The following is a 12,779-nucleotide window of genomic DNA, read 5'->3' as shown; positions in this document are numbered from 1 at the left end:
TTTTTTTTTATCTAGTAGACACCAGTAAGGTCATTTTGAATGCACTGTCCATTTATTTCAAAGAAATATTAAAAGAACAATAAAAAGCCAGTACTCAACATGTCTGAAATCACATTTAAAAGCCCCATTCAAACAGAGTGCAAAGGAAAATAGATAAGCTTATATGTACAAGAATGGAAGTTGTTACATGAAAATTTTTAAACAATATGTAGAAATATAAAGGTATAAAAACAAGAAAATGATCATGATTTATCCTTATAGTATAGGGTAAATAAAATACATGTATATTCATTTCATTCAATGAATGCTTCCATGGCAAAGTAGAGTAATGAATAGTAACAAAAGATGTTTTTACAGTTCAAATATAGAATACAAAATACAGTTTATATTGTGGGCATCTTGAGGATGGCACACTCGGTCAACAATGTCATTACGGTGATCATGTAGTCGCTGCATGTGATCTACAGAAAAAGCAAATAATTAGTTTCTTCCAGTCACAGGGAAAAAAAGCATCCAACTCATGAAGGGAGCTCAAAGCAGCAATGTTTTGAAAACAATGAAATTGGGTATTTGCCTGTGAGCAGAATTCACATCATAATCAAATAACATTTTGGTTTGTACTCAAGTGTTTATTTGCAAAAAAAGGGGTAAGGTCACATCATCCCTCATGTCCCCAATATTTAAAACAACCCTCTCACCTTAATCCAATACATTTATACTACTTATTAGGGCTGGGCGATATATCGATATAAAATATATATCAATATATTTTAAAATGCGATATGGAATTAGACCATATCGTATATATCGAAATAGTTCAAATTTGCGCCGTGATCCTTGCTCCACGCAAGCCGCTGACCGGAGCTCTCTGCACTGCTCCCCTCTCTGCACTGCTGTGAAACTGCACGCTACTTTTCTCATATAAATAATTTCAGAAAAAGATTGGCTTATTTTATTTTATAGGCTATTTTTATTTAGGATATTTTTTTAATTTAAATGTGCACCTTACGGAGTTTTGATTTCAAAAAAGGCACTCCAGTTTTATGTTTACATTTTATTATTATTTGAGTAGTGAGTTTTCAACAACATATTTGACTGAACATTTCATTTTATAGCGCTAACTTTGCGGAAAAAATATCGGGATATATATCGTATATATCGATATTCAACCTAAATATATCGGGATATGACTTTTGGTCCATATCGCCCAGCCCTACTACTTATTCATCTCTAAAATGTGATGCTGGGCAACCCTTCGGATGGATGTAACTCTGCAGCGTGGGAAAAGAAAGATGGCAAACCTACCTTGATTTTCCCATCGAGGTGAACAGAGCCCAGCGCTGTGGAGACCTTCTTCAGGACCCCAGCAGACAGGTGGATCTTGAAGTGCCTGAAGAAGTGGGACTCGATGCCGGTTATGAAGCACTTCACCTCCTCAATGCTGACAGAGTCATCGGCACGGTCCCCGGGTCGCACCTTCTCCCACAGGTCCCACGCGTCCTGGCCGTTCACCGTGAGCGACACGTCGAGAGGAGGCTGAGCTGGCAGCGTCCACGCCAGCTTCAGAGACCTGATGTTGTTGTCACTGTGGCAACCAGTCCAAAGGGCAGCAAGCCATTGTAGATCGTTGGGGTCGAGGCTCAGTGAGCCAAAGCTGCAGTCAAATGTCCTTTCAAACCATAACTTTACCAAGAAAGTCAAAGACTCTGTACCACTTGTGCAGAACAAGGGCAAGCTGACAAACTCTGGTGGAAGAGACTGGAGGTACTCTGGGTCACCATTGATGCAGGTCAGCCATCCACTCCACACAACCCGTGGGGTATCTCCCGCAGAAGCAAACACTGGCTTAGAATGAATCTGTCACCACAGGAAAAAGTGAAGATGATGCATGGGTCAGGTCATAACATTGTACATTAATGTTACCTAAACATTTGACTCTACAAAACTCTGTAAACATGCAAATATCTCACCTGTATGAAAACGGTCTCTGCATCATCCTTTGTCTCCACCATCCCAAGGACGGTAGAGAATGTGACTTTAAAGCCTGTCTCAAGGCCGACTTCAACTGCTGTGCCTTGTTGTTTCTCCGCTACTAAAAAGGCTGATAGATGCTTGGCGTACACATTCAACAGTGTATATCTAAACTGATATAAAGGTGTGACGTAGGACAGCTTCCATTCATTTTTTACCAGAAGGGCCACCTGTTCAGGGTCAACTTTTTCCTTTTGAAGAAAGGAAAATTATTATTAGTTTGACCAATGACTCAAAAAGAAACAGTAACTGATGATATAACATTGGTATCCAATGTTACGAAACTCTTCATCTCATTTACTTACAGTTATTTTGTGAGCTTTGGCTGCCTCTCTGCTTGTTGGTATTCTCGTGATGGTAAGCTGCCCAGGAGTGTAGCAGAAGCGAGATGTTGCGTCAAAGGTTCGACCATAACTCTTACTTCGTCGATGTGTTGTGTGATGTGTCACAGAAGTATTCACAGCGCTGGAACAGAGTTTACAGAGATAACAATATTAGCATAGCAAATTCCTTGTATGTAAAACCCTACTTGGCTATAAATAAATAAACCTGATTCATTATTTTCAAAAGTTGTAAGTCGTAACGCCTCCAATTATCACCACTTTCGTTAAAAAAATTCTAAAACAACTATGTTTTTCAATACTTCAAAATAACATTTGATAAATTAACCTTACATTTTTCAGTAGCCATAGGTGTGTAGATTTGAACAAAATATATGTTTGGGTTCTTAACGGGAGCATTTACTGCATTAAATATCCGATTTTGTTTACCACGCTCGGAGGTTAGTGCTGGCCTAGTGGGTCGCCTATTTACGCCGTCTCAACGGAACTTGAACGGTTAGACCGAGAATTCTCGTAAAGAAATTAAAATTACACTGGAGCTCCATGCGGATGTGTATACGCAGCCTTACAACACTGTTTACAGTTCTTCGAGTCACGGTAAAATGTCCTTACTGGTACATAGCTAATTTAGATACACATATGGTGTGGGTGCTTGCGTTTCTTTAGGAATTCCCCGTCTTGGTTTGTATAGAAATGGATATTAAGTGACACATACACGCAAGACGGCGGAAATACGGGACCGACGGTAATAGGGGGAGTTCCGATAGCGTTGTCAACGTCGACAAAAGTTAGCTATGTCAACGTCAGAAAAAGTTAATCTTCTCGTTGTTATGTCTTTCGCATAACATTAACTCGATTACTAGGATATATATGTGTCTTAGCAACACTGTACGCAATTCATTTTAATGTTAGCTTAATAACTAGCGTCACACCCACAACAAATACCTCAAGCTAGCATAACAATAGCTATGATGGCATGTTATACATATTAGCATTAACGGTCATTGCATTATTTATTAAAACAAAAGGTGATCATTCTAAATAACCCAACAATTCAAAGCCAAATACATAAACAGACTAAAAGAGTTACATTTCACAAGTAGTATCTAATATTGTAGAACTGTACCTTCGTCTGTCCATGGCTAACAAACAAGACTAGTTTTTGAACATCGCGCCATATGCTATGCTATGCTCTGTGGAACCGCGCATTAGATAGGCTTACAAGTCAATTAAAGAGCAATCGTCAGTCTGTTAGTTCAGGTTGTTGTATTTTTTATGTAGCTGAAGCAAACGTGTGAGGACAAAATCACATTATGTTTTAAATCACTTAAATTAAATATCTGCTTACTTTATGAAATTATCAACTGAATATGGACAATGTTAATTGTAATTGATTGGTATAGTCTAGTGTCGTGCCATGTGATTGGACTTCCTTGACATTTTACTATAATGCTTGTGGATGGTACTAGTCCGCCGTGTTTAGTCTACCCAAATTATATAGAGATTTGCGATGTCTGCGCATGTTTTGTTTCGCAACGGGTTTTCTAAACGGGAAGGTGACTGTAAACCAAACGCATGGGTCGATAGCTAGATCAGTCACTGAAGATGTAAGCTTCATCTATATACCCAGTCATTATGTTGTTATGGAGATGTTTACATTTTCTGTAATTTTATGTTTGACAGACGTTTTAGTGGTCTATGTCGCTTACTGCCATGCAGTAGTGTGATAACGTTGCTTAGGCAGCTAGCAAGCACACCCTGTCATTGAACTGGCTCGCCATGCAATTAAGCTTCCATCACTAGTCAGTTCAACTTAATTATTGTATTAAAATAATTTCAACTTTGTGCAAACCGTGAAAAATGGCATGCAAATACAAGACACTGATCCGGAGAGGTTGGTCTTTACTGAGACCATGCTCATTTGGAAGAACTGCACTTCAGTGTCCTCGTCAGCTCTGTGCCACTGACATTAAACGAATCACGACTTCCTGGATCCGGACCGATGCATCACACAGTGACATATCTAACAGCACATCAGGTAACTCAACAATCACTTTTTTACTCTCTGGTCATAGCAGTGTACCAGCACCCATTCCCAAGTAACAGTGACATCACACTTGTTTTCTTCAGAATGCTTAAGGTGTTAGCATCATATATTTTATCATTTTGTGAAGTAGTTTCTGTCAATATTGTTGTATGTCTTAACAGGCAAAAATATTTTTTCTCTGAGAACACATTCTTGTGGAGAATTATGCTCGACACACATTGGACGGGAAGTAACACTGTATGGCTGGGTGCAATATGTGAGGTAAACTTACTCTGTTACACACTGCATGTAAACATATTATGTTTGGAGTTTGGGAAATGTTAAAATTATTTGCTATACATTTACAGACAGGATTTATTTGTGATCTTGAGAGATTTTAGTGGACTGGTGCAAATTCTTATCCCTCAAGATGAGGTAAGTTGCATACATGATTTATTTTTGTGAATGTTGTCCCATATTTTCTTTAGGTTCATTTAGCTTATAGCTTAACTGTAGCATACAAATTATTAACTTTACCAAATGCTATTCTATGTTCTTGTGTCATTAGTCTAAACGGGTCCTGAGGAAAACTCTTTTTGAACTGCCTTTGGAGTCTGTTGTCATGGTGAGGGGAAAGGTACAGCCACGTCCAAAAGGGCAGGAGAATAAGGTTGGTGTGAGACCTCGTTAAGAGCACTATAATTAGCAATGGTGGTGAAGCAAACATTTAACTCTGCCCCCCCCCCCCCTAATGTCCAAGGCAATGTTCACAGGAGAGATTGAGGTCCACGCTGACAGCTTGGAGGTTATAAATAAATGCAGAAAATTACCTTTTGAAATTAAAGACTTTGTGAAAGTGAGTACTTATAGGAAAGAACATGCATTGCTAGTTCTAATTAATTATAAAACAATTGATTAGTCAAGTGTCATTTAGACTCAGAATGTATGATTTATTATGGCTGTCCCAGATGAATATGCAAATCTCTATTTTGTTCCTGCTTTGCAGAAGTCCGAAGCCCTTCGAATGCAATACCGGTACCTTGACCTTCGCTCATCACAGATGCAGTACAATTTAAGAGTTAGGTCTCGTCTTGTGATGAAAATGAGAGAATACCTTTGCAATCTACATGGTAGGAACACCATATAAGCGCCTCTTAAGTTAGTGCATCATTGGCCTAATAAACTCATATAATGATTATGTTCCCAACTCTATTTGCAGGATTTGTGGATGTGGAAACACCAACCTTATTTAAGAGAACCCCTGGTGTAAGTCCTCTATTATCCTCTGAAAATCACAATGTTGTAATACAGATTCAGTAATAGATTATCTATCAGTCATGATCATGATTAATACCAATTCCATATTATTTGACATTTTTTCTGATATATTGTTTCATCTTCAAGAGCCACTTCTTCACCTTTTCCCACTCCTTTCTCCTCAGGGTGCCAAAGAGTTTGTTGTACCCTCCGGGGAGCCTGGAAAATTTTATTCTTTACCCCAGAGCCCACAACAGTTCAAACAGCTGCTCATGGTTGCAGGCATAGACAGGTAGTTCATTATCCAGAGGTTTTAGAGGAGTCATTAAGCTGGCCAGTTACAATTGCTAGTAGTGTTTTAAATTGGATTGAATCATGGTCTGCAAATGTAATACCAGTATTTAATAGAGAATGCATACAATTGTGGTCAAAAATCAGTGTCATGAATTGGATAAGCAATTTTGCACACTGTTCAGGACATAGAAGGAGAAAGAAAGGACGAATATGACATCTAAAGCATTCTGGAGTTATTTTTGATTGTATGTGGTGATGTGAAACAACAGAGAGGAATATATGAATACATACCATTCCTACCAACAACATGGGCTCGTTATGTCATTTTGTGTACTGGCACATTGTTACTAAAGTTATTGCCAGCTTTTACAGAACAGTGTTGCCAAATATATAGTGAAAGAACACATTTTGGTACTCCTCAAAATATACTTTCTGTCTTCTGAAGCTGGATATAGGTTCTTTAAATAACTGCTGACATTTTTTCTGTTTTGATGTTGCCTCAGGTATTTTCAGATGGCTCGCTGCTATCGAGATGAGGGCTCTAAGCCTGACAGACAGCCGGAATTTACACAGGTAATGATATGTTTAGCACAACCCCACATCTGAGAGGCTAAATTGCAAGGGAGTTTGGCCAGAGTAGATGAGCTACAGACTGCTTTAATGATGTGCCTGGTTCTCTCACTCCCACACAGTCAGCCAGACAGCCAGCTCTCTTAATAGGCACAGCCAGGGCCCACTCTGAATGAAAATCAGCACTCAGACCTCGGCGCTTTGACTGTGGCCGGCTCTATAATGTCTCCATGTCCTTTCCGTCCTTGCAGGTGGATATAGAGATGTCTTTTGTGGATCAGGCTGGGATCCAGGCCCTGGTCGAAGGCCTGGTGCAGTCCTCGTGGCCAGAGGACAAGGGGGCCGTTAGCACTCCGTTCCCTTCCATGAGCTATGAAGAAGCCATGAGAGATTATGGAGTGGACAAACCGGACACCAGGTTTGCAATGAAGGTAGAGATAACAGTCAAAGAAAGCAACACTATTAACTCTTTATTTGGCCTCACTACTATAAGAAGTGGAGCATTTCAATTAAGTGAATGAAGTATTTATTCTGTGAATTTCAATTAAGTGAATGAAGTATTTATTATATTTATTATATTTGTGCAGCTTGTAGATGTTAGTGAAGCTTTTGGAAACACTGAAATCCAGTTTCTTCGGAATGCACTTCAGCAATCAGGAGGCTGTGTCCTAGCAATCTGTGTGCCAGATGGATCTGTAAGTAAAACAAGAAATCAAATTGCCTGGGTTTTCGCCTTTATGTTCTAGGCCAGTGGTTCTTAACTGGTCTGACTTTGGGACCCACAATTTTCAAAGTCGCGACCCAGATATTTTTTTAGTGTTTATCAACCCAATGGATATAATGAGCTACATGATAAGACATGTGAAGTGCCTGTATGCCTACTTGTTTGGAACATGCTGATGTTTGGCGTTACATTTGTGTACAAGTCTTTAACTCCTGATGTCACCTTTCAGAGTTTGTTTTTTAAAGGGATGTTTCCATGTAGCATGTTAGTTTTGATGGTTTCATGCTCTCATGTGCCAGCAATTCACTGCACACCTATATCTATCTGAATCTATATCCTATTAACCTATTCAGTATGTCCTATTCAGGGCCGTAGCCTATTTGTGTTTACCACTAAAATGATGTCTAACATGACCTGTCACATAAACATTGTCTATGTCCATGGCAATGGCTGACATACGAGTAAAGTATATCAAAATAAAGGTCCAATATTAGATCTGATACGATAGCATTTGAATTGTTTTACCACAAGAGTTGCGACCCACCCACAATGGTTCCGCGACCCACTTTTGGGTCCCGACCCACCAGTTAACGAACACTGTTCTAGGCTTTCAATATGTTATCCTTTTTCATTTTTGAAATGCTATGAAAAGGTTAATAAAAATCCAATGTTGAGTGTGAAAATGTCTTTACATTTTCATTTCAGAAACATCTTAAGGGTAAAGACTTAGAAGCCCTGAAAGAGACTGCCAAGACACAGTTCAACCAGGTATATCCACCAATTGAAATGCATGTGCCAGTGGTATGCACAAAAATGTGTATGCATCTTTTATCTAGAAATGTATCAGTCAGTCCATTGAGTCATGCATAAAATCTTGTACTTTATCTGTTGGCATAGGCAGGACATTCTTAAACTGAAAATGAAATCACAGTTTGCCTCTTTTATATATTAGTGCAGATAGTTCTTCCACTACCTGTGTAGTGCATCTTAGTCTGACCAACAAGTCTATTGTACTCATTTCAAAACTTTCTCCTGCTCGAGGAAGCCTCCACGATGTTATCCCAGTGCTGAAAGCAATATGATTCTGTGCACATACAGGTGGGGGTGATAGCTCCTCGTATTGTGCGTTTGTTGTGTCTGGTTCTGGACATTTTTTAGTCAGTACACACATCTCATATTTGGTTGGGTACTCCTTGGACACCACCTTTTCTATAAAATCTGAGTTTCCAATAGAGGGAATGATAACATTTATTTGTGTGTGTGCGTGCGCCTATGTGAATCAGCGTGTGTGTGTGTCTGTGTGTGTCTAAGCGCATATACACATTGTTGTGATTGTGCATTTGTTTATGTGTGTGTGTGTGTGTATATCTCTGCACTATTCGGCAGGACGTGAGTGTGGTGCAGGTGCGGCCCGACGGCTCCCTGAAGTCTCCCCTCACTAGGCTCCTGTCGGACGCCGCCCGGCTGCAGCTGCTCCAGATGGCGGGGGCCAGCGCTGGAGACCTGGTCCTCCTCGCCGCCGGCACCAGGGACTCCGTGGTGAGGATAACGCACCCACTGCCCGGCCCCCGAGCCACCCTCTCGTCTGTCACCCGCCTCGCGCTCAGCTGCCCTCCGCTAATGGTGCTGTAATACAGATTTAGCATCGTTAGAGCTCGTTGTCAAAGCCATTAAATGAATCCAGATGTTTGAGGTGGGTTTGCAAGGGGAGGGGATATTCAGTCATTCAGTTGGATTGGACAACTTTGAAACAAAGGGACGTGTTTCATGGCGGATGTCTTCTACTCTGTCTTGATCAGTAAGCCTGATTTGATACGTCTGCCTAATAGGCGCCTTGATGTCATTGTCATCGCACACTGTCAGTTTTATATGGTTTCAGCGGCTGTATTATTAACGCTTGGTGCAGATGCCGTGCTGCGTAATGTAAGAGGAAAAATCTCTGATATGGCTGCGGATCAATAGCAGTCTTTTGTGAGGAGGATGTGGGTGGAATGGTAAGTGAAAGAGCCCTTCTGTGGAGAAAAGGAGTTGAGCTGAACAGACTCGCTCATGCAAGAACAGCTCTCTCTCTTGCTCGTATAAAAAAGGGTAAGAAAGTAAAAAATCTTCAAGGTCATAGTCCTCGAGACTCACTGTCTCTATGTGCGTCACATTTCTTTTGCGCCTAAGGATTCGCAATGGTTTAATTTTCAAGAACTTGTCTGAGTCTTAAAGTGGTGATCTGGAGGTTATCACACTGTGCTGGCCAGAGGTAAGTCAACTGGTTGTTTTTGACCCCTTATAGTTACTATTGGTAGTGGGTTACATACAACACGTGAGATAGAAATTAAAAACAAACCTAAAGTTCAGATTTGTGTAATGAAACCATTCCACAAAAAATGATGGTTACTGTGATCCAACGTCACTAATGTGCTGACCAGAGATAGCTCATGTCAAACCTAATCTAAAATTTAGGTCGGGAGCATGTGGAGACCCATGATACTGACCTGACCCTCACCTCCTCACATCTTTAGCGCCCCCTCCTAGGCAAGTTGAGGCTGCAGTGTGCCGACCAGCTGGAGAGCCATGGCATTTTGCTTCGTGACCCCTCTGTTTTCCACTTCCTGTGGGTGGTGGACTTCCCGCTGTTTCTCCCCAAAGAAGACCATCCAGAGCAGCTGGAGTCGGCTCACCACCCCTTCACCGCTCCCGTCCCAGAAGACACCCATCTGCTGTACTCTGAGCCTCACAAGGTAAGCTGTGCCCCCTCGTCTCGGTCTGGTCTGGACGTTATCCAAGGCTTTAGCAACACTGTTTCAGAGTGTTAAATATTTTAGACTTATTTTATGACTGAACATAAGAGTGCTATTCTGGACACAAGCTGCACATTTGCACAGTTTTGTGTGTGTGTGTGTGTGTGTGTGTGTGAGAGTGAGAGTGTGTATTTGTTAGTCATTAAAATTTAAACTCCTAATAACCTCAGCGGTAAACTTCGCGAGATAAATTCATCATGAGCTTGCAAGCTGACCAGTCAGGCCTGGACTCACTTAGGGGAGAGTCTGTGGACCAGGTCAAGCAGCATTGCAGGCCCATTTTAGCTCTGTACCTCTGAATGGCCTTAAGTGTGCGCCTCCCCTTTTGCTTTCTCTGGGCCACAGGTGCGTGGCCAGCATTATGACCTGGTGCTGAATGGCTGTGAGATTGGAGGAGGTTCCATTCGCATTCACAGCGCCTCCGAGCAGCGCCACGTTCTCCAGACCATCCTCCAGGTAATTTCCCCTTTTGAACATGTCTTCGGTTTCGCCGACCAGCCTTGTAATTGGTTTGCCTGCGTGCTACGATCAGAGAGACACGCTCTGACCTCTCTCGGACCGCGTCGGATCGCCAGCCGTGATCGGCTTTGCTGATATGTTCTTGTACGTTCCAGGAGGACATCTCCTTGCTCACTCATCTCCTGGAGGCTCTCGACTCAGGAGCTCCTCCTCACGGCGGCATTGCCTTGGGTAAGCTGGGGGCCCCCTCGACAGCATGCGTTCTGCTGCGCTGCGCTCAGAGCGAATTAATTTGTATCCTGCTGTATACTTTCGTTCTGCTCCCAAGCTCCTTGCAGTTTGTCTATTAATCGGGAGCTTATAACTGACATAAAACTGCTGCATAATTTGATTAGTTGGGATTGTGTCAAACCGAAATTGGATGTGGACCAGCCAGAAGTTAATGTTGTAATGGTCTTGCTCGAAAATAATGTGCCTACTGACGTGTACAGTACTCATTAGAAAAATGTGCAGTGATTCCTCTAATGCCCCAAGTATGGAAATTATAAAAAACACTAATTAGGAAGCACATACGGGAATATGGTTAGTTGATTTTTAAAGAAGTAGACTTTATCCTTCCATTCAGAAATCTTATGTATGTGTGTGTGTGTGTGTGTCTTTTTGTGTGTATTTGTGTGTTTGTCTTTGTGTATGCGTGTGTGTGTGTGTGTGTGTGTGTGTGTGTGTGTGCATGTGCATGCGTGCTTGTATGTATGTATGTCTGTGTTGTTTCTACAGGACTTGACCGGCTGATATCCATTATCGTGGGTGCCCCCAGCATCAGGGATGTTATCGCCTTCCCTAAGTCCTTTCGGGGTCACGACCTGATGAGCCGAGCACCTGACTTTGTGTCTGAAGAGGAGCTGAAGCCTTACCACATCAAAGTGACATGGCCTGAGGGGGACAAGTAGACACCTGCCACTAATGCCACCCTATTACTCCCGGCTAGAGAGGTCTGTGAATGTGTCTGAGTGCTCCTTCTCCTCACGGGAGAAAGGATTTATCCTGTGTGGGAATGAGACATGGAGGGACTTATCGTCAGCCCTCTGCCAGGAGGAAGACGGTGGAAGGTATTGGGCTGAGCTGTTTGAGCTGGGCGTGCTGAATACAGCCTCCATCATTCTCTTCACTAAAATAGATTTATATTCAGGCTTTCAGATATTTCTGTATCATGCTGTTTTTGTAATAAAATATAATACATGCCAGAATCTTGACTCTTGAATAATGCCAGACTGTTCCTGCCTTTGTGATGTGAGCTGACAGTATTGCATATTCCAACAGGGGGTAGCGTTGTTCCATTGAAGTGTTGGCCTTCAGCTTGTATTATTTCTGCAGGCAGACGTACTTAACCAGGCCACTGCACACACCAGAGCCCTGGCTCCTCCACTCTTACAGTATACACAGCAATTTACAGCCAGTCATCTTCCTTGTTCCTGTATGATTCATTGGAAAACTCATAAATTAAGAAGGCGCAACGTATGCTGAATGTAAAGAAGTAAATAAGTACAAACCATCTGGCTACCATCAGGTGTTCTAGATGTTAAATAAACCCCAAACCATCAATCATGCAGTCTGACAGCCAGGACACAACGTAGATTATCTATTTCTTCTGGTTAGATGATCAAACTGTGATATACGCCATTTCGGAGGTCCGTTCATTAATGTGTGCCATGGGTTTTTTTTTGTTCCTGCTTCCCTTTAGTTATTTCTGTTTGTGACCCCTTCCTCCCTCACACTAGCACTCGGTGGTGAACCGTGAGCTGCGAGCTACCTGCCAGCATCACTACCACCTCCTCCTCCCCCTCTTCCTGCTCCTCTCAAAGGACGAGTGAGCAGGCCTGTGCAGCTGTTCTCATTAATTCTGTGAAAATACACAGAGCCAATACATCTAGTGTTTCTTCTCTGGCATGGTGTGTGTGTGGTTGTTTTTTTTGTTCTTTAAGTCTCTGTGTGTGTGTGTGTGTGTGAGCACGAGAGAGAGGACGAAAGGTAAAGATAGCGGAGAGGAGCCTCATCCCTTTCTCTGTTCTCTCCGTCCGCGGCTGTCACCGATCCAAAAGCAAGCTTCAAAAGTAGAGCTTTCCCCTCCTGCTTCACTGGACAGGGCTAAAGGAAGCTGCCTGCTTGATGTGACAGCGGTGTGAGCTGTGAGGACAGGGGGGACGCTGGCCACTGGAGCTGACGAAACAACGTGCCAGTCAACCCACACAAGGTCTTCAGTTGGGTTCCAAAAACAAGCAATGAAT

The 12,779-nt window shown here is 42.1% G+C and overlaps 2 protein-coding genes across 3 annotated transcripts; one reads left to right on the top strand and one right to left on the bottom strand.

Moving 5' to 3' along the window:
- Positions 1-33: 33 nt before the first annotated feature.
- Positions 34-3,584, bottom strand: cenpl (centromere protein L). The gene is made up of 5 exons (XM_048242927.1): positions 3,499-3,584; positions 2,337-2,496; positions 1,971-2,222; positions 1,306-1,857; positions 34-461 (listed from the first exon to the last, which is right to left on the bottom strand). The coding sequence occupies exons 1-5, from the start codon at positions 3,510-3,512 to the stop codon at positions 384-386; spliced, it is 1,056 nt and encodes a 351-aa protein (XP_048098884.1). The 5' UTR covers positions 3,513-3,584; the 3' UTR covers positions 34-383.
- dars2 (aspartyl-tRNA synthetase 2, mitochondrial) lies at positions 2,907-11,741 on the top strand. Of its 2 annotated transcripts, XM_048242868.1 has the most exons (18): positions 2,907-2,969; positions 4,251-4,410; positions 4,581-4,680; positions 4,767-4,833; positions 4,967-5,068; positions 5,159-5,254; positions 5,405-5,528; positions 5,618-5,664; positions 5,841-5,947; positions 6,453-6,522; positions 6,771-6,950; positions 7,107-7,214; positions 7,949-8,011; positions 8,630-8,782; positions 9,757-9,975; positions 10,381-10,491; positions 10,650-10,725; positions 11,272-11,741. In XM_048242868.1, the coding sequence occupies exons 1-18, from the start codon at positions 2,916-2,918 to the stop codon at positions 11,442-11,444; spliced, it is 2,010 nt and encodes a 669-aa protein (XP_048098825.1). In that variant the 5' UTR covers positions 2,907-2,915; the 3' UTR covers positions 11,445-11,741. The 2 variants fall into 2 exon arrangements, with proteins under 2 accessions (XP_048098825.1, XP_048098834.1); XM_048242877.1 differs by lacking the exon at positions 2,907-2,969 and having other exon boundaries at positions 3,777-4,410.
- Positions 11,742-12,779: the final 1,038 nt, after the last annotated feature.

The sequence above is a fragment of the Alosa alosa genome, chromosome 1 (genome assembly GCF_017589495.1).
Source record: "Alosa alosa isolate M-15738 ecotype Scorff River chromosome 1, AALO_Geno_1.1, whole genome shotgun sequence".
Lineage (NCBI taxonomy): Eukaryota > Metazoa > Chordata > Actinopteri > Clupeiformes > Clupeidae > Alosa > Alosa alosa.
The sequence above is the reverse complement of the archived record's forward strand: the minus strand, read 5'-3'. Positions and strand labels throughout refer to the sequence as shown.

Coding starts and splice junctions, on each gene's coding strand:
- dars2 (XM_048242868.1), top strand. CDS start 2,916: ATGCGGATGTGTATACGCAGCCTTACAACACTGTTTACAGTTCTTCGA. Junction 9,976..10,380: donor TGTACTCTGAGCCTCACAAG/GTAAGCTGTGCC, acceptor TCTGGGCCACAG/GTGCGTGGCCAGCATTATGA. Junction 10,726..11,271: donor TCACGGCGGCATTGCCTTGG/GTAAGCTGGGGG, acceptor TTGTTTCTACAG/GACTTGACCGGCTGATATCC.
- cenpl (XM_048242927.1), bottom strand. Junction 2,223..2,336: donor CCAAAGCTCACAAAATAACT/GTAAGTAAATGA, acceptor TTTCTTCAAAAG/GAAAAAGTTGACCCTGAACA. Junction 462..1,305: donor ACCTCGATGGGAAAATCAAG/GTAGGTTTGCCA, acceptor CTTTTTCTGTAG/ATCACATGCAGCGACTACAT.